The 19381-nt window shown below is 45.8% G+C and overlaps 2 protein-coding genes and 1 long non-coding RNA gene across 3 annotated transcripts; 1 reads left to right on the top strand and 2 right to left on the bottom strand.

Annotated features, from left to right (window-relative positions):
- Positions 1–81: 81 nt before the first annotated feature.
- On the bottom strand, positions 82–1789 carry LOC133269999 (uncharacterized). Its single transcript, XR_009743635.1, has 2 exons — positions 1652–1789; positions 82–115 (listed from the first exon to the last, which is right to left on the bottom strand). It is a non-coding gene; the product is annotated as an uncharacterized LOC133269999 (long non-coding RNA).
- A 651-nt stretch (positions 1790–2440) lies between these two features.
- LOC133269998 (leucine-rich repeat-containing protein 10-like) lies at positions 2441–3327 on the bottom strand. The gene has a single exon (XM_061454822.1). It carries the CDS (start codon positions 3275–3277, stop codon positions 2441–2443), a length of 837 nt encoding a protein of 278 aa, XP_061310806.1. The 5' UTR covers positions 3278–3327.
- Positions 3328–6562: 3235 nt separating this feature from the next.
- On the top strand, positions 6563–17122 carry LOC133269995 (cathepsin E-A-like). The gene is made up of 9 exons (XM_061454820.1): positions 6563–8206; positions 8365–8542; positions 10581–10698; positions 11164–11282; positions 11744–11943; positions 12337–12459; positions 13124–13268; positions 15681–15779; positions 15875–17122. Exons 1-9 carry the CDS (start codon positions 8151–8153, stop codon positions 16052–16054), a joined length of 1218 nt encoding a protein of 405 aa, XP_061310804.1. The 5' UTR covers positions 6563–8150; the 3' UTR covers positions 16055–17122.
- Positions 17123–19381: the final 2259 nt, after the last annotated feature.

Here is a 19381-nt window from a genome sequence, read left to right as displayed (position 1 = left end):
GCAAGAAGGGCAGTTCCATTCAGGCAGCTGCAGCCCACACCCTCAGTCCTCAGATGCTTCAGGCATCAGCACAAAGGGTAACCAGTCCTGTCTGTAGGGGCCTTGAGTTGGGATCCTAGAAATAGGTTCTGAAGTTAAATGCTGTGTTTTTCTGGTGATACTGGGGGATTACTCATTTTTTGCTGATAAAAGGAAGAGAAAAAGCTGAAGAGGAATTTAGTGCCCAGAACTACAACTGAAGGGATTTTACAGCTTTTTACCCTAGAAATTTTATGTAGGTGGGAGTTCTGCAGAGGGGAAGGTGCAGTCTGGAAGAGATGACCAAACATGCCGTGAAATACTGAACTCGAGCCAACTTTACAAAACCTTGCATTAGAGGGTGGTTGGTGGCGAGTGTGGCAGGCTGCATTGTGCTCCTTGCCCCCCCTTCCCTTGTCATGTCTGCTGTAGCCTGTCTTTATATTCCCTTTCCTATTCCAGTGGTTGCTGCAAAGGCAAAGTTTTTTAATTGGACTAGTTTCTTCATGCTCAACTCATAAAGAAGTCCATCATGCCTGCAGCACATTCTCAACAGCTGGAAGCAGGGAAAAGTAGAGGCTCTCACTCTCTATGTGGGAGCCCCAAGAGCTGAGCCAGCTGTGACCCTTCTGGCCCTGCAAGGATAATGCAGTACCTTGGCAGACACCAGGGCAAGGCTGCCAAAGCAGCAAGAGTACTTTCTTGATTTCAAATTATCTATGCAAACATTTTTCTCATTAGGTTTCCTGAAACAAAAGCGAGTCTGTTTACAGAACACTCCTCCAAACTTAAACTTACATCTTCAGATCTCCAAAAGCGACAATATGTGTTAGGAATGCTACATTGAAATACAACCGCTGACCAGCAAGTGAAAGCACCTTCTTGCCCACCTGCTCAGACAAGTAAAATACCAGATTAGTTCCATAGGGAGTAAGCCATTGAACTTGGATGTTAAAAAAGCCCAAAACATTTGTCCTGCTGAGTAATCCTCTGGGAAGAAACAGGTTAGATAAAGAATTTGGAAAGAGAATTTGATTAATTCCAAAGAAGGCTGTTTTAACTCACCGAGGTGTTTGTTAGTGTACTTTGTTTAATTTGACTACATGCTACATGGGTGCCAGCCAGATCTAAATTCAGACTTCATTTAACAAGACAGCAAGTGCTAGCAGAGGCTATGTGTTTCCAGATCATTTTTCAAGCATGTAAATGACATTAAGCAGTCACGAACTGGCACTGGCTCAATTCTGTTCTGGGAAGTCAACTGCCGCTGCTGCAGGCTGCGCTGGTGAGACAGTTCCACTCGAGTGAGGCAGAGAGGGAAGTGGCTGTTACGTGCCGCCACAGGCTCCCCACCATCTTTAGAAGCTGTCTTCTACCAAACTCAGTGATCTGTGCTGTGGAATCAAAAGCTAAACATGTCATTTTGAGCCAGAGTTCTGTGTTAAACAATGAAAGCAAAACATACAATGAAAAAAGAGTTCAGTGCGTTTTGAAGGGGATCTGAACTTGTCTGAGTTACAGCTGCAGAAATACCCAGCTGAAATCAACGGAGTGAAGTTTGCCCCAGCTTCAAGTTAGGTGCAAGTGTGTAACAGCAGGCTCCCAGCCCAGGGCTTTATTCATGCAAGTTTACCTTTACAGCTCTTGTGGTGTTTCTGTTTTAGTCAGGCTTTGATTTTCTTCTTTGCTACTGCATGAGAACTTGGTGTGTAAAGCTACCCTTAATGGCAATGTTGTTGGTAACAGAAACTAGCAGCAAAGCCTGTTGCTTTCCTCACCATCATTTAGAATGCTGCTTGGCAATAACAAAACAAGGGTGGTTGCAAATTTTCCAGGAAGAAGGCTGCACTGGTAAGAGGAGAGCTTGCTGGTACATACGCACTGTTTCCTTGATAGCACAGCCAGGGCTCTGCTACAGCTTCCCACACGGCAGGGAGGGAAACCTTCAAGCTGTTCCTGTGTTTCAGATAAGGCATTTGAGACAAATGCTGTGCTTACTTTACTGCAGTGACTCAGAAGCAATCACCTTGAACAGTGGCATCCAGCTGAGCTCAGACACCTCAGCAAGGTGGAGGGGAGAAGGGTGAGCCCATGGATGAAGAGTAGCAAGTCCATTCGTGCTCTGCACAGTCCACCCATGGAAGACATCTGAACTGTCTCATCTTTGCTGCCACCTCTGAGTGGTCCCCACATGGGTGGAGGGGGAAGATGATGAAGCCTTTGCTCTAGAGAGTGCTGGGTGCTGTGCAAAACAGGTGACTGTACAAGAGGGTTTTGCTCTCATCTAGCTTCAAGCTGGTGCACCTACTCCCGAAGACTAGCAAGGCAGTGTGGGGCTCCCTGGATGCCAGCAAGCAAGGGAGAAAGAAGTAGAGGCTGGGTGGTGGTGTGAGTGCACTGCCACCTTTGCCAGAGTGAAGCATCAACAGGGCTCGACTTCCAGCTCAGGCTTGATGGCAGGAGGTGGCGATGGTCTCTCATCGAGTGGAATTTCTACCACTGCCCCGGACCGCTTTCGGGGTTCAGGAGTCTCCTCTGACCACCTCCCCACCCTGCGAACTCCTTTGGCCACTTTGGGTGCGTTCCTGCAGGGGTTATGGTCATAGATCACCAACTTCAGACCGGGGAGGTGAGCCAGGCTGGGGAAGAACCGGATAGAGTTGCGATCCACGTCGATCACCTCCAGGAAAGGCATGTCCAGGAGCACAGCGGGGAACTCAGACAGCAGATTGCCCGACAGCCAGATGGTGCGCAGCTCCTGCAGGTACTGCAGCTGCGTGGGGAGCGTGCGCAGCGCATTAGAGCCAGCATGCAGGGTCTTGAGCAGAGTCAACTCGCACACCACCTCGGGCAGGTACTGCAGGCAGTTGGACTCGATCCAGAGGGTCTTGAGATTCTGCAGTAGACGGAGCTCAAGGGGCAGGCTGCAGAGCTTGTTGTTGCCCAGGTAGAGGATGCACAGCTGCTTCAGCGTGCACACGACCAGGGGCAGCGCTTTGAAGTTGTTGAAGTCCAGGGCCAGGATCTGCAGGTTTTGCAGCTGCTCCAGTTCCTGAGGCAGATGGTTCAGGTTGTTGTCACTCAGGTACAGCTTAACCAGTTCCCTAAAAGAGCAAATGTGCAGAGGCAGCCGCCTCAGCTGGCTGCCGCTCAGATCCACCATTTTATCCACTGGCATCTCTTCTAGGTCTTCCACGAGGTACTTCTGGCACTCGTTGGAGGGCACAAAAGCAACTACGGCTTTCAGACTGTTGCCCATCCTGTGACTTTTCTTTGGGGATGGCTGGGAGTGTATGTACGGGACAGGAGCCCGCCTGTGAACTGGCCTGCCAGTAACTCTGTCTTCCCAATATAAGGCTCTGTTTACGTGGCACCAGCCGTTAATCTCAAGGGCTCTGAAACATTTCTGATAACCAAATGAGTGTTTGGTGATGGGGATTACAGACAGGACGATGCAGAGTGCGGGTCTCCCTCTCTCACCCACACTCCTGCTCGCCCCTCCCCAACAACATTCCTTCTTGCCTCTTCCTGCAATGCACACTGTAAATGCTCACTGATTTTGCCCCAGCCCATCTCCCCAGTGCCCCAGCCCCTAACTTCTTGCTCTGGCTGTGCTGTCTGTGCAGCCAGTGCTCTCTGCAGGGATTAGCTTGGGAGAGTAAACAGCGCAGAAGACCAGATTTCTAAACTCAGATGTTTAGCTTTCATGAGACCTTCAGCGGAAACATCGGACGTAATCGAATTGGTGTTTAAAATACCTGTCAGGGCTCGACTGACTTTCCAGACGGGTGGCACTTCTAGGGATTTACTTTGCAAGGTGCCAAATGCATAATTTCAGAGTGTAACTTGCCACCCAGTGCTTATCTTAAAGCTTTAACACAAATACTTGGCAAACTGCTATCTTGAGCTGTTCTACTATTTATGTTCCTAATTTAATGGTGTTTACTATAGCTCCTGGCACTCTTGACTTTGGAGGGCCTTTCTCATTACATTATGTTTTACATCTTATCTGAACCCCTGTTTAATATGCTCACTATCACAACCTGCCAACGCTGTCCTCCGGCCACCTTCCAACTGTGCTACTGCAGTCCCTGTGTTCCTACCAAAACCTGAAAAGAAACTCCCATGAATTTAATTCCATCCAGATTCTCACTTGGTATGAGTGAGATACATACAATGTTAAGAATTATGACTATTTAGATGTGACAGTGTAAACTGTTCCCCTCCTTCTCTCAGCAAGACTCATTGCTGTTCAGGTCAGGAGCACCTCTGATTTCTAGGAGGAAATCTTGAATTCCCATGTGCAGGCACCTCTGTATACTTTGACTTTTTGAACTGCTTCTGTTTTAAGTTTTCCTGGGGATTATCCTACCTGTGTGTTGGACATAGCTTTACTATGACCTTTGGGTATGAAAACTGACAGAATGTTTTCATAGAATCATAGACTGGTTTGGGTTGGAAGGGACCTTAAAGATCATCCAGTTCCAATCCCCCTGCCATGGGCAGGGGCACCTTCCTCTAGACCAGGTTGCTCAGAACCACAGCTTCTGTGGGCAACCTCTTCCACCATCTCACCACCCTCACAGTAAAGAATTTCTTCCTCATGTCTAATCTAAAACCACGCTCTTTCAGTTTAAAGCCATTCCTCCTTGTCCTATCACTACATGCCCTTGTAAAAAGTTCCTCTCCAGATTTGTTGTAGGACCCCCTCAGGTACTGGAAGGCTGCTCTAAGGTCTCCACCAAGTGAGCCTTCTCCTGTTTTAAAGTGAAATGGCCTTTCCAGCAGCTGGCTCTCTACTTTGATATACCTACAGCTTGTTGCTGTCATTTTCCACGCTTACCGTAATTTAGGGAAGATACTTTCTTCCAAGAACCTGCAGTAGGTTTCTGGGTGTTACATTCTACACAACCAAAATACATGATTGCTGAGAGTCACATATTCTTGGAAAAACAAAAGGCAGAGTAAACAAAAGATTGAGAAAAAGGCAATATCACACAGTTGAGGTGGCCTCTGATCTCTGGTCACATCTGGGAATAGAGAGCTCTCTACTGGCACTTGTTTTCCAGAGTAAAGCAGCTCTTAGCTATCAATCAAATGTATGCTGTAGGATGTTTACTAGTCTTTTCTGTGCAAGATGTGTCTGTGCCATGCAGCAATGATGCTATGAAATGTAAGGAGGGTTTCCTGGGGGAGGACAACAGAGAGAACATCTGGGAACTAGTGTTGCTGCAAGACAGAGAACAGTGAGTGCTGTAACGTGAACGCCATGAAGTAGGTTTTGGATGGAGAAGCTGGGCAGAGTATCAAGCCTGGAGAACAAAGATATGCCGCAGTCATCTGTGGCTGTGCTGTGGAAGAGAGGCGCTGAAAATACTTGCTGTCATGACAGAAGGCGGGACATGCTAGGCATAGCGTCCCAACAGCACCAGCTGCTTCTCACTGAATGAGCACCTCAGAGAAGCCACCTTACTGCTTGAGCACTACACACCCTGGCAGAGGACTGCTGTGGGGGTCCTGTCATTCATTCCCAGAGTTCACAGGGCATCCTTTCCCAAGCAGGTACCCTGGAATGTCATCTGACTGATAAGAAAATAGACCCATGGCCCTCATGGTTTTTGTATATGTTTCCATTTCCGAGGAGCTGTGGCACCTTCTAAATGCAAAGCTCCCTGCCCTGTAAGGTACTGTAGGCTAGAGGGGTTGAAAATCAAATGCATTTGGCATAAATAATAATGAATTAACATTCATAGCAAAGACATGTCCCTTAGACAAATCTCATCAGATATCCTGCCGATCAGGACAACAAAAAAGCCTAGGTAAAAGTATATCAGCTTCTTTGTTTAGTCATATTTTCCTTAATAATCCATATGGAGAGAAACAACTTTGCAGTACACCTTATGTTTATAGGCACACGTACTTACATTTTTTTTTCTACTTGAATTATTTCTACTGGAACTTTTAAGCTGCAAACAACTTGGGGATCCTTTGCATTGTAGTTTAATCATTATTCCAGCTTATCAAAATAAGTCACGATGACCTTCTGTTGCCGCATTTTGTACCTCTGTTGGCGAAATGAATGTCTGCTTGGAACACACGGTGAGATCAGAGTATTTGGGGAAACTATAACCTTTGTGTGGTGAGACAACAAAGGGCTACATTTGCAATAAATGAATAATCTTGAGCTTTCTGAGAACCAGCGACTCAATGGAGGCTCTAAGGCAAAGGCAGTCCCCTCACCAGACCCAGGGCGGTGTTTTGAAAGCCATTTCGTGTCTTCAGTTATCCTGATGCCCTCCAATATGAACATTAATGACTTCCCAGAAGCATTTGTGGCATTTGAGGAAAAGTTCAAGTGATAAAGGTACTCAGCACAGACGTTGTCTTGCTCTTGTCAAAGTGACACTGCTCTACCAGGGGGCATGACATCTGCTCTGCTGCGCATCAGGTGGCGCATGTAGGCTCCTTGAGAAATGCCTTTGCTCCCTGGAAGTTCACAGATGACCGCAGCTATTGCTCACTGTCCTCACTGCCAGCACCCAACTCCTGCAGCTCGGTGGCTGGGACAGCTGTGGGGCAGAAAATATAATTGCTTGCTGAGAACTTGTGTAAAACCTCTGAGTTTGCAAGAAACAGGGAATGCTGCTCAGGGCTAAGGAATTAAAGACCAATCGCAGTAAAATGGAAACCAATGTAAAAGCTGTGATTTTTAGATTTTAGTATTTTTTATGTAAATTAAGACTAGAGCTGCTGGTGCTTTTTCAGATCCAAAGCTCTGCACACAGCTCTGGACAACAGCCTTTGCTGAGTTTCTGTAGCCCTCATGCTTTTGCAGGTAAGTTTGAAAAAGTAGAATGTGTGTCTCAAAATCCAGGGGACTAAAGACTAGAGCTCTGAATTAGTTTATTTTAAGGCAAAACACTGTGTGTTTGGTTTTTTTTCCTGTTTTTTCTTGACTGGAGCATTGCTGCTAGAGCAGATGATGACTCCTGCCTCCTCCATGTTCTTGACATTCACTCTTCGCTGTGCGAAACATCTGCTGTCTTTTTTGGGAAGGTACTGAATTCCAGTTCACCCTCATGTGGTGAGCAGTTCATCTGAAATAAGTGATGTATTCCAGGGAAAAAGTTGTCATTGCTCTTTTCCCGGCATCCTAGCATAGGCCTTTGAACAAAACAGGCTGATTATTCACATTTAGCTTTGTTGCATGCCAGGCTGCAGCATGTGATTGCTCACTGCGCTTCCTCATGCAGAGGAAAGATACAGAATGTCTCACAAGTAACTCACAGTCTCAACGCTGAGCTTCCTCGCAGGCAGTTAATGGGTTTGGGGTTGCTCTCTGTCAGATCAGCCTCTTCGACACCGTGACTTTTCCGCCAGTTGGAGTTGGATCCAAGTGTCAGGCAGGGGTGGGAACCGCTAACCTCAGGAAACTCGCAGGAAAATAAACCCGAGCAAGCGCTTCCAAGTGTCTTGCTGAAACCCGCACAAAGCCACTGGCTGTTTATTACTGTGTGTTGCAGCCTGTCATGGTTTTTACTTTCGATCCCCATTTTTTCATGTGGCAGTCATATTTATGTTTAGCCTGGAGCTCTCCCATAAATAGGGAATTAAGCTTCAGTTGTTAAGGGATGACTTGTCATAACCCTATCACATGCCCTGCTGAAATACCTCCATGTAAAAGGGAAATGGTTACATGTTATGTCCTCTTTCTCTGCATTGGACACATCTGGGCTGCTTGTCACTAAAATAACCTTGAAAAGAAGCTTACTTGGAGGGAACCAGGCAAGTTCCTGGACCACCTCCTCTTTCCCATCCTAACAGTAGCCAAGCTCATACCATGTATTTATGTAAATGACACTAAGGATTGTTAATAAAATGTTTATTTGGTCTACAAATAAAATGTCTATTTGGTCTACACTGTGCCCTGGTCATCTGTCTTAGTAGCTCCCCTGGACACTGCTATTTGCACAATCCAGCGGTTACTCTGAGAGCAAATGAATCACTTTTCTGCCAAAGCACTGACCTCCTGTGATTGATTGACCTGGCGAACAGCCCTCTGCTGACAACGGGCTATAAAAAAGGGACTTCTGAGTAAATGAGTGTTGTTAGACTCTGACCTGCTTGGAGCCATGCGGGTGATGCTGTTGGCTGTGCTTTATGTCCCGTTAACCCTGGCCCTGGAACGGTAAGAAAATGCATCTAGCATCACTGGCACGTTTGAGATGCTTTCCAGGGTTGCTACTTGAGGTCTCAAAAAATAAGCAAATTTAACAATAAAAGAGTGTATGAGAGCTCTAGAAAGGAGAGCCAGTGAATTTTTGTGCATTTATGTTGTTTCTGTAGAATCCCCCTCATTCGATTCAAATCTATCAAGAAACAGCTGAAAGAAAAGGGAGAATTAGAGGAGTTTTGGAGGAATCACCACCCTGACATTTTTGCCCGGAGGTACCTGCATTGCTTCCCTGCAGATATTGCTTTATCAGTTGGAACTGCTTCAGAAAGGCTGTATGATTACATGAATGTAAGTACAGTTTTGGTAATACTATCGTAAGGATTTGTTGTTCTCTCGAAGATGCTTTATTTTTTTCCAGCACATTTCAAATCTAGTCTCTCAATGAATATATAGGGCTTGAGGTGGCTTGCTGCTCTACACTATTAGATCATAATATCACTAGGTATTCGATCATACAAAATAGTCTGCTAGTCTGCAAAATATCACATGTCTAGATCCAGGTTAGCATGGGACCTGTGTAGAAAGCTGATGTAGTCTAGCAGTGGTAGTTCTCTGACAAGTCTCATTTTTGTGTAGATCTGGATTGGACTTGATTGGGAATCCGGACTAATGTAGGTTTGCCTGTATCAATCTGTGTTCAGGACTGCTTTTTTTTTTTTTTGTGGCAGAACTTGATTGCTTCATTTAGCTGTATTCTATTTATCAGAAACTTGGATGTTTGCATGGTATAAAAAAAATCCCCCAAATCTCATTTATTTGACCATGTGGTGTCATAAATCAGTGATAGCAAAGACCCAAGTAGGGTTTTTATTTGTCTGTTTTTATCTCCTGAGCTTAATGTGTATTAAATATTGGAGACTGACCTGGCTCTCACACTAACCTGGCTGAACTGACTACCTAAATTGAAAAAGGTAAAAAAGGAGTTCCATTGGATCTCAGACAGGCAAGTCAGCAGGTCAGCCATTCTGTAGATTGTCTTTCCTGGGTTTAGCGTGTTGTCCTCTTGGATGGTCTCTGTTCTCTGTTTTATTTGATCCTTCTGTTATGCTTATGTAAAGAAAAGCTAAGTTGCAGAGACATTGTGGAGGCTGCATGTGAGCAGGGAAGGGAAGGCTGAATTAATTCAGCAAGAACTCCCTGACACTTGAGAGCTGTAATGAAATATGTCAAGGTGAGCTAGAGATGTGTGTAAGATGTATTCTTCTGTAAAAGAAGAATAAAGGAGACTGAAACATATCAGCCTGCTTTAAAGCTTATCAAAGAGGGGATAAATCTCAGAAGGACAAAACACACCCCCTTCCCCAGCATATCCAACTAACACCAGGAACACTTTAGTGGAGGTTTCAGTGCAAGGTGTTTGTGTTTTTTCTTTTTGATGTACATGTCTTAGAACTGCCTCACTTTGCAGATTAATTGATAAAGGTTTGTTTAATACAGGAAGGAATAAAATCCTACTGTATGTTCTCTTAAATGGTGCACTTGCTTGCCTTTTCATGACTATCTCATCCAGACCCTAAACTCTGGGGTCAGAAACTATATTCAGTATATTAACAAGTATGCTCTTGAAGATACACATTCAAATATTTGCATTGCTACAAAAGGCTTGGCACTGGCTATTGCTTTTCTATCTGCACTTGAATTCCAGAAATGCCTCTTCCTAAAAATAGGCCTCTTAATGCTGAAATGCTCTTCCAGGGCCAGATAGGGGCACTTAGACACTTGTATTCGGGATGTGGATAAGCTCTTCGCTTCAGCACTCACGTATTCACAGATTATCCTCAGCTGGTATGCAGGAATGGTCACTCATTTCCACTGGATGAATTTGTTCAGTTCATCAGACACAGTCAGTGCAACAGAGCAATTTTTTGACTTTCTAATAGCTGATAATTACAAAGGAAAAAGCTCAGCCACATGTGACAGTGTGCCATCGGTTGGAGCCCTCTGACGCTGACAGAGGCCGGTCATGCTGTCTCTGCACCACTGGTTTCTTACTGACATCAGTAAGGAGCTGCCTGTGTGGTTGTGCGAGAGTTTTGTCTTGGAGTTGACTGCTGAAGTTGGTGCAAGGGGGCTTGCTGACTTCATGGAGGAACCCAACTGAGTGTTTGCTTAACAGGCTTTAAAAATCCTGCACTGTTATGCATGCAGCTGGAGTGAAACCTGCTGCACACAGCCACTCCTGGAGCCACACACAGTGCCCTGTGCATGCCTTCATGTTCAAATTGCACCCAACCCCCTGAGAAAGCATTGTGTGTTGCTCCCACGTCTGCCTGTTTCTCGGGAATAGCAGTGCAGCCCAGAGCAGGTTGTGTTGTTTGCCCCCCAGGCACAGTACTATGGAGTTGTGAGTGTCGGCACACCGCCCCAGAAGTTCACCGTCGTGTTTGACACCGGCTCCTCCAACTTTTGGGTCCCTTCTGCTTATTGTATCAGCGAAGCATGCAGTAAGAAATGTTACTCTCCCTTTTGCTTTGTGTCTTGGGTTCCTTGGACACTTCTCCTTTCCCAAGGAGCTTGCCTGCAGCAGGGATTTGGGAAGAGAAGATTTGGAGCACCCCTGAGGGTCACTGTCCCCTCCCTGGCTTGCTCCTCTGTCCCTCCGCATCACCCCACAGCCAGGGCAGGCACTGGCTGCACTGCCATGGGTCCTTCTGCACCATGAGGTACCTAATGTAAAGGGCATGAAAATAAACCTGAGAGCTACCAATACTGGTGAAAATGCCCATTTTTGTTTTAATTTGTCTTTACAACCCCAAGTAACCTCCAAGGTACAGAAAAATAGGGCTGTCTGGAGGGCACATCCACCTCCATCAACACCTTCCTCTTGCATCTCATCTGGTTCTGCACTGGGGAGCAGGTGCATCACCATTACCTCCCCTCGGTGCACAAATGTCATTTGTTTTGTGTAGGGGTGCACCAGAAATTTAAGTCCTTTCTGTCAGATTCGTACGAGCACGGTGGGGAAGCCTTCTCCTTGCAGTATGGCACGGGACAGCTTCTGGGCATTGCTGGCAAAGACACGCTGCAGGTAAGTGTCCACCTCAAATGGGTGTCAGCCTCCAGGTCAGCTGTTTTAAGGCAGTTCACATTCTGGCTTTGCCCTGGAAAGCCTTACCTGGTTTAGGCAAGGGCAGGGTGGAGGCCCCAGCAAGCTGGGTGCTGAGAGGTGAAGGTGCTGTTCCAGCTTTGTGCTACCAGGACAAACCCATAAGATTCTGTTTTTCATTTCTGCTTGTCTCCTTGGGTCCTGTCTTGGATTTATAAACAAACAGCCATAGAATCCAGGCATTACAAGGAGTTGATGTAGCCTACCTGCCAAATGAGCACCTGTTCTATTGATGCAAGTCACCTAAGGATATTGTGCAGGCTTTATAAAAGGAATGAATCCATTCATATGGATCTGAAATGTGGATAATGTATTCTAATTGATGGTGTCTTTGCTTTCAACTGTTTTGGGATTGTTGTTTTTCTTTTTTTGGTACCAAACAGATCAGTAACATCTCCATCAAGGGCCAGGACTTTGGCGAGTCAGTGTTTGAGCCAGGAACAACCTTCGCCCTTGCCCATTTTGATGGTGTGCTGGGCTTGGGATACCCCTCCTTGATAGTAGGCAATGCTCTGCCTGTGTTTGACAGCATCATGAACCAGCAGCTGGTAGAGGAGCCGGTCTTCTCTTTCTATCTGAAAAGGTCAGTCTTTAAAGCGACACTGCCAAAAGAGAAATACATCTGTTTTAACTGTTGACAGCCATGCATCTTTATAAAGCTTCAACTGAAGAAAGGAATTTTCCCCATTTCTTGGGTTTTGATTGGTTTTTTTTTTGTTGTTTTGTTTATTCTGAGGCAAAAGCAGCAACTGGCTCAGCCTGCTCCTGCTGCCTATCTCAGTCCTTGGCAGCCTACAGAACATCTTCTCAGAGGTTGTTTGGAGGCTCTGAGATGGGACATATGCAGTTATAGGTTAGAAATAATCCCTTTCAGTTCCCATACCTGAATTTAGGAACGGCTGTGGTTTGTCTTTTGCTTTTTTAAGTGTCTGCTGGCACGCTCCCATGTCTGTGTTAACCTGTCTTCTGCTTTCAGAGGAGACGACACTGAGAATGGTGGTGAGTTGATTCTGGGGGGGATAGACCATTCTCTCTACAAAGGTTCAATCCACTGGGTTCCAGTCACCGAGAAAAGCTATTGGCAAATACACGTGAACAAGTATGTATGAAATATCTGGTGGAATTCACCTCCCCAGGTAAAACCTGCAGGCAGAAACACCTGGTTATACAGGAGGACTCAGCTGCAGTGTTTTACCCTTGTGCCTTTAGAAGAGGGGTTTCACCAGAATGAGGCAGGGGTATATTAGCTCTTTGAATCGGCTGAGATACGGGTGGCTGTTTTCTGGCAGAGCATGTTAAAATGTTTTAGTATGATACACCAGTGGTCAAGTTGACTCTTGGTAGACTATTCAGTTAAGAGGTCAAGGCACACAGGAACAGAATCCAGCTCTGGGTCTTGCTCTCATCTTTCCTGTTAACCTTGGTCAAAAAAGTCAGTGTCTCTTTGCTCCTCCTCCATCATGCTGTGTAAATCAAGGACAACACATACCTGTGGGTGAGAACAAATTCATCTGCAGGCAGCAAATGATTAGGGCAGTAGGAATCTTGAGAGAGTGAGTCCACAGACAGGACATCTTCCTCATGCAGTTTCCTTTTATTACCTTCTTGGCTTCTAAAGACATTCTTGTCTTTAAAGACTGGCAAAGCTTGGCAGCTAGTTTTAACCTTAGTCCGTACTCTGGCACTTTAGCTAGCAATAATGTGCTGCTTCAGTCAGAGTGTACATGCCATTTGCTTAAAGATGCTTTGTTTTTCGCTTGCAGTATAAAGATCCAGGGCCGGGTGGCATTTTGCTCCCACGGCTGTGAAGCCATCGTTGACTCAGGCACTTCTCTTATCACGGGCCCCTCTTCACAAATCAGGCGATTACAGGAGTATATTGGGGCAAGTCCATCACGTACTGGAGAGGTAAAAACTATAGAGCCAGAAACCAGTCAGAAAACAGGAAGAGAAACTGGTATTTGGTGCAAAAAGATTATAGGGTGGGAAAATAACCAAAATAATAGCTCAGAAATGTCCCAGCAAAAGCTTTGCTTCCAGGACAGCACTGAACTCACAACCAAGCTGGTTTTGACCCATCTGCCTTGCTGCCTCAGCCCTCCTCACAAATGTCCACTTCCTTTCCCATACTCATCTGTACCAGCGCGTAAGAAAGTAATGGGGGAATCTGTTTGAGGACTCCATCTGTAGTCTACATCAGAGATCATTCTCTTTCATAAAATCAGAGGATTTTCACTGTCCTCAGCTGTAGACATTGGCTCCCCAGTGATGCTGCCATGGCCAGCCCCATCAGCATCAAATGAAAAGGGAAAGATATTTTAATTGCATCATACAATGGCTTCACTGACAAGACCTCTCACTGTCAGCTTGCAGTGGAGCAAGCAGTGTCGTGCCAGGGCTCTTGGGAGTCACTCACCACGCTGGCTCCTGGCAGATGGGCCACGTGCTTGGACAGACCTCTCTGTCTCTTCTTCCTCTGTCTCCTCACTGGTTTTCCTCTCTTCCCTTCTGCTCTCTCCTGCATCCCCCTTGCATCTCTGCCACAAGTCCTGCCCTCTCCCAACCATGCCTGCCCTCTGAGGAGAACCTCCTCCTCCTCCAGTGGGACAGAACATCTTTGTTGTACCATTTGATGGCCTCTGTGACCCTGCTCCTACAAACCCTGACTCCCTGCACCAGTCTTGGGGGGGCTTGCATGAGCCGAAGTTGCTTGAGGTAGCTTAGGCTTTCCCATGGCCTTGCCATCCCAGGCTGGGATGTCGCTCTGCTGCCCTTTGCATCTCCCTGCTGGCAGTTTTCACATGGTGTAACTGAACCCTTGTAACATCTAAGCACTCAGTTAGCAAGCCTGAGATGGCTAAATCCACCTGCTGCCAGGGAAAGAGCAGCTTATTTTTACTCAAATGCCTTATTGCTGGCCCTTGGCTGATTCCCATGGGTAATCGCCACATCACCACAGCTCCAGTGCACCAAGTAAAGCTGCCCTGTATGACTTCTGTCAACTTTGCAGCTAGCTGTCTTGATCCTGACCCACGACTGCTCTTGGAAGAGCATTGAGTGTTATGGTTGCTCCGCAAAGATCAAAGACATAAGTGGACTTTTAATCTGTCTCCTTTTGTAAATGGAAGACCTGGAGTGGCACTTGTGTATTTCCAATGTACTTATATTAGCATAATATAAACCAGGAACAGGTCATGGCAGTATAAGTCTATATACTCCAGTGCTGACACAAGAACACTCAGCCAGCATCTCAGATTCTGCAAAAAAGCATCCTGAAAGCAAGACTTTCTATGACTCTTTTTGCAGCAAGCACAGATAGGCTAAATATATAGGCTCAAATTTATCCCACTATAAGTGGGTGCATCCATCAATGATTTTACCAGAACTTATATCTCTTACCAGCAAGGATTAATTTATTCTGGACATACTAGCTATGTGAATGAATAAATGTAAATGAAAATGTCTTGCTTCTTGTCTCCTACAAACTATCACACTGGCTTTTTCAGTCTTATCCTCTGTATCCCATCATTTATTTGTTCTAATGGTATGACACCTGATAAATATACACAAGATTTAGAGGTATGTTTTCATAAAGCAGATTTAACAGCAACAAAAATAGATTCTTCCTTCTAGGAAGTCTCTAAAACAATGACTTTAAACACTACAGTTTCCACAAAGATCCCTCTGGGGCTTGGAGCATTCTGCAGTGCCATTTAACATACCCGTTGTTTCATGAAATAACAAGAAAGGCCAGGAAATTATCTTCTGTATTACTGTAAGTGGATGTATTACTTTTGGGAATTAATGACCATGCCAGAGTTTAGTTCTGATCTTTAAATCCCACTTCAGAGCAGTGTGTAAGCACAAAGCACTGTATTCCTCACTGGCTTTTTTCCCCTAAAATGACGATGTGAGGGGAGGGAGTGGGGTGAATGCTCCCTACGTAGGCTGGAGGCAGTTCCCTCCATCCAGTCCAAGTCTTTTGCTTGCTGAAATGGATTCACTGGGGCTCACACACTCAATTTTGCTTCTGAGTTCTACCTGGGGCACATCAGTCTCCCTTCACCTAATTTCTTCTGAGGCTCACGAGGATTTTCATCAGTACTGGGTTCCTTGGGGCTTTGGTGCAGCAGTCTGAGCTGCTAGGCTGGTTTGACCCAGTGCAGGAGCTAGAAAGCTGGAGGGCAGTGTTGGGCCATAAGTCATCCTGATGCTGCTTGTAGCAAATTCGCTATTACCTGCTGCTAAAGTCTTGTATTCAAAGGGCAATACTTAAAAAAAAAGGCAAACCTATCCCGCCTCAATCCGTGCATCACACAGTTTCTTGTAGACTGCAGAAGACTGTCCAGTTTGCCTCACATAAGCTTCACGATTGGACACCATGAGTACAAGCTGACAGCAGAGCAGTACATCATAAAGGTGCGCATCTGCAGCCTCCCTGTTCCGTATTTCCTGCTTCTTTAGATGGGCCTGGAGCAGGCTACCCCAAGGACACTTTGTGCTTTCTCTTCCAGGAGTCTATTGAAGACCAAACCTTCTGCATGAGCGGCTTTCAGTCTCTTGACATCCCGACTCGCAATGGTCTGCTCTGGATTTTAGGAGACGTCTTTATGTCTGCGTTTTACTGCATTTTTGACCGTGGGAATGACAGAGTGGGATTTGCAAAAGCTGCTCATAGGAAGGATTACGACTGAGTCCTTATAGCGTTTATTCTGCCTTAACCTAAATGTTAATGTAATGATCTTCAACACAAGCGTGAAGAAGGGCTTTAACTGAAACTCTGGACCTAAATGCGGTTGTGCTGTCCCCCACCAGGTTTTAAGGGCTTTGATGTGATACTTGTCCCAAATTACACAGCTTGGTTCAATCTCCGTGTGTTTACATCTCAGAAACTATTTTTCCTAAACAACTGACGGACATCACAGCTCTCAGGGTGAAGTGCAAACAGCTCAGCACTCAGGTCTGCAAAAGAGCAGGAAGGATAAAATAGGCTGAACAGTGCCAGGCTGACAAGATAGCAGTTATGAGCAGGGGAAACTAACCCCAGTCTGGGCTGCTCTGGGTGTTCTTTTTTATTCTTGTGTGCTAGTTTCTCACTGCTTTCCTTTTCCTCATTATTTTCCATGGCTAGTCCTTTGTCCATCCTTGTTTCCTTAGTACCATGGAAATTCTTTTTATACTGGCTTGTTCCAACCAGTTTATATAAAGGGGAATTTGACTGATGTCTGTATGACCACTAATGTCCACTACTGTTACTTGCACACCATTTCCTCCTCCTTACGCCATCTCTCAAATTTGCTTTTTCCCTTGGGTTCATTCTCACTTGTCACTTTCCTATTCCTCTTTTGGGTCTCAGCATTCAATGCCTATTTCTTAGGTCAGATGCTGCTTTTAGTAGCTGACACCTCTGTCCCTTGGCGGTGTGGGCAGCTGGGAGCAGCATCTATATGCGTTACTAAACCCAGACCACAACCCTTGCAATGGGAGGTACAAAGGGGTACCGATGCATCCTCCCCACCTCAGATGAGTTACAGGATCAATGCACCAGCACTTGACATTTACTGTCTCTTGCTCAGCCACTTCTTGTCACCAGTGGCAGCTGCTTCAGCACTGGCAGAGGTGTGAAACAGCCATAGGTAGCTGTGCTCATTTGGCAAAAGAAGATTTACCAAAATTACACCCGTAGGAGTATGTGGATTGTTAGAAGAGATACTGCCCCTGTACATGTGAATAAAACTTAACCAAATAAAATCTGCTTTGGTCTTAGTGCTGTTTCAGTTTCATTTTGTGTTGTCTTACAGGGCAAGGGGGAAGAAGGCATGCAACAGAAATTGAAAATACAGGTTGCTCTGCAGCCTGGAGGGGAGAGATTTGATGTGTTGGGTCATTGGGGCTGCTTGTGTCTCACTAAAGCTGATAAATGCCTGCAGCTCCAGCCCTATGCAGCAGGCACCTCCCATATGCAGGGCTGTGGGGAGCTGGAGACTGGCCGCACTGTGGCATGGCTGGGGCAGGGGCTGGTGGCCCCAGGGGACTTGTTGCTGCTGCCTGTCTGGATGTGCTTAGCGCAGACCCAACACAACATCCATTACTGGCCTTGGCAGCTTTGGGGTCACAGCCCCTTAGATTTGAAGGCTTTAGCTGTAAGACTCAGTAAGTATTATTAAAGCAAGATGGCTTGCTTGTAGGTATCTCTGAAATACTGATCCTGCCTTCCAGGATGAAATACTCCCTCTCTCTGGTGCATGTTTTCACGACCCTTTTTGCAGCCACATTGTGTTACGCATTTGGCATCCAGGCTGTCAACCTGTAGCAGTGGGGACCTGCTGCCACTTGTCTCTCTGCAGGCAAGATGGAGCTGTATGAAGTTACCATGTATTTCAGGCCAGCCTTGCCTTGTTTCGCCTTTGTCCATGTCACTCTTAAAGAGTAGAGTGACCATGAGATAACTTACTGGTCTAGAAAATGTTGTTTGTATAGTTGTAAACCGCAACAAACATCCATAAAGCCTTCTCAGTCAATTAACAGCAGGGGGTTATTTTTGTTTCCCCTACTATGCAGCAGACTTAACACATTGGTACCTTTCAGTTTCTCTAAAATAGGTATATATTCCTCAAACATGAGCTTGCAGTCAGAGTTAGAGATCTGTTATTTATGATGGCGGAATTTAAAGATGATGGGACATGCCCCTGCAGCCAGTCGGCCCCTACACCAACAACTCAGCTCTACAGATCCCAGAACAGAGCATTCACACATCCAAGCCATAGGTGCAAAATTCGGCAGTGCGTGCAGGGACCAGCCCTCTCTTTGCCCTGATATATCTTATCCTGCTCAAGATTAACACTGTCTGATGGGAGCAAGCTGCTGCTCTGACTTGTCTATCCTGGCCCTGTTCTATCCTCAGTCTTCTCCAGCCTTGCCAGATTCTGTAGGTTTGCCTCACTATTCCTGGTAGGCATCAAGCTGACTTGCATGATAAGTCACACCTTTGCAAGAAGTGCTTCTTGACAGTTCAATACAGCCAAGACAATTGTGTTTCTCAAAATGCTTTTATTCATGCAATAATTTGACATATTTTATATAAGCAAACATGAACTGTAAATTGCTAAAATAGTCCATTTACCATGCTGAGGAGAATAGCGTACTGGGAGATGTGAGTAACAGAGCACAGAACCCCAAAATCAGAGCCTGCGGATGTTTGCAAAAGTGGGATAGCAGACTAAATGAGGAGACAAAATTTCTTCTGGGAAGTCATCCCAACACTAGCTTCTTTGCAAGCAACAAACAGAATATTGCAGCTAATCTGGAGCTGGCCCATTATGTGCACAGTGCTATTTGTGTAGTGCAGATTACATTTGTGGGACTTCACAGAGCAGTCATTCCTAATTTAATGTGTCTACATGTCTAACAGGCATCTCTATGGGACTTAACTGAAGCTTTTATCTTCCTAATAGCTACGGTGTGGCTACCCTTACCCTCCACTGAAGAACAAACATAGTTGATGGGCCAGGGAGTGCCGGCAGAGGTAGCAAAATCGTTCCTTATAAGATGCATAATGTCCTTGGTGGAAAGCAGCAGTGTGTGTCCTAGGTAGCGGCTAGGCTGAGAAGAAGGTGATGGAAGATAAGCAGAGCTGGATGATGTGAAGCTGAGACGGCATCTTCAGGTTTAGCACTGCCTCATGAAATATGCTGATGTCTGGGCTGGGGAGGATAAGCACTTTGCTCCAACATCTTAAGCCCTGGTGGAAGCTGAGGTGAGAAGAGAGTAAGGAGATGTAGTGGGAGTGGACCCTCTGTGCAGGTTTGTACTGGGCAGTTTACAGTTATCTGTTTTCTGGCTGAAATCCCCTTACAGAGAGAAGCACAGCTCCTCAAGCTTACGTACTGTGAGGACACAGCTAGACAACAGGGCAGACTTCCTCCATAATGACTGAAAACCCTTCCTGTACCTGCACAGCTGGGAGGAGAATGGCCAAACTCCTCCGAAACCTGTATTGCTCTCCTGAATTTAACAAAGCT

Source organism: Pezoporus flaviventris, unplaced genomic scaffold, assembly GCF_033815535.1.
Source record: "Pezoporus flaviventris isolate CSIRO_AGI_PZ_B2104156 unplaced genomic scaffold, CSIRO_AGI_Pfla_v1 ptg000016l, whole genome shotgun sequence".
Taxonomy (NCBI): domain Eukaryota; kingdom Metazoa; phylum Chordata; class Aves; order Psittaciformes; family Psittacidae; genus Pezoporus; species Pezoporus flaviventris.
Note: the sequence above shows the minus strand (reverse complement) of the source record. Positions and strands in the feature narration are given on the sequence as shown.

Coding starts and splice junctions, on each gene's coding strand:
- LOC133269998 (XM_061454822.1), bottom strand. CDS start 3,277: ATGGGCAACAGTCTGAAAGCCGTAGTTGCTTTTGTGCCCTCCAACGAG.
- LOC133269995 (XM_061454820.1), top strand. CDS start 8,151: ATGCGGGTGATGCTGTTGGCTGTGCTTTATGTCCCGTTAACCCTGGCC. Junction 10,699..11,163: donor TTGTATCAGCGAAGCATGCA/GTAAGAAATGTT, acceptor TGTTTTGTGTAG/GGGTGCACCAGAAATTTAAG. Junction 15,780..15,874: donor CAGAGCAGTACATCATAAAG/GTGCGCATCTGC, acceptor TTTCTCTTCCAG/GAGTCTATTGAAGACCAAAC.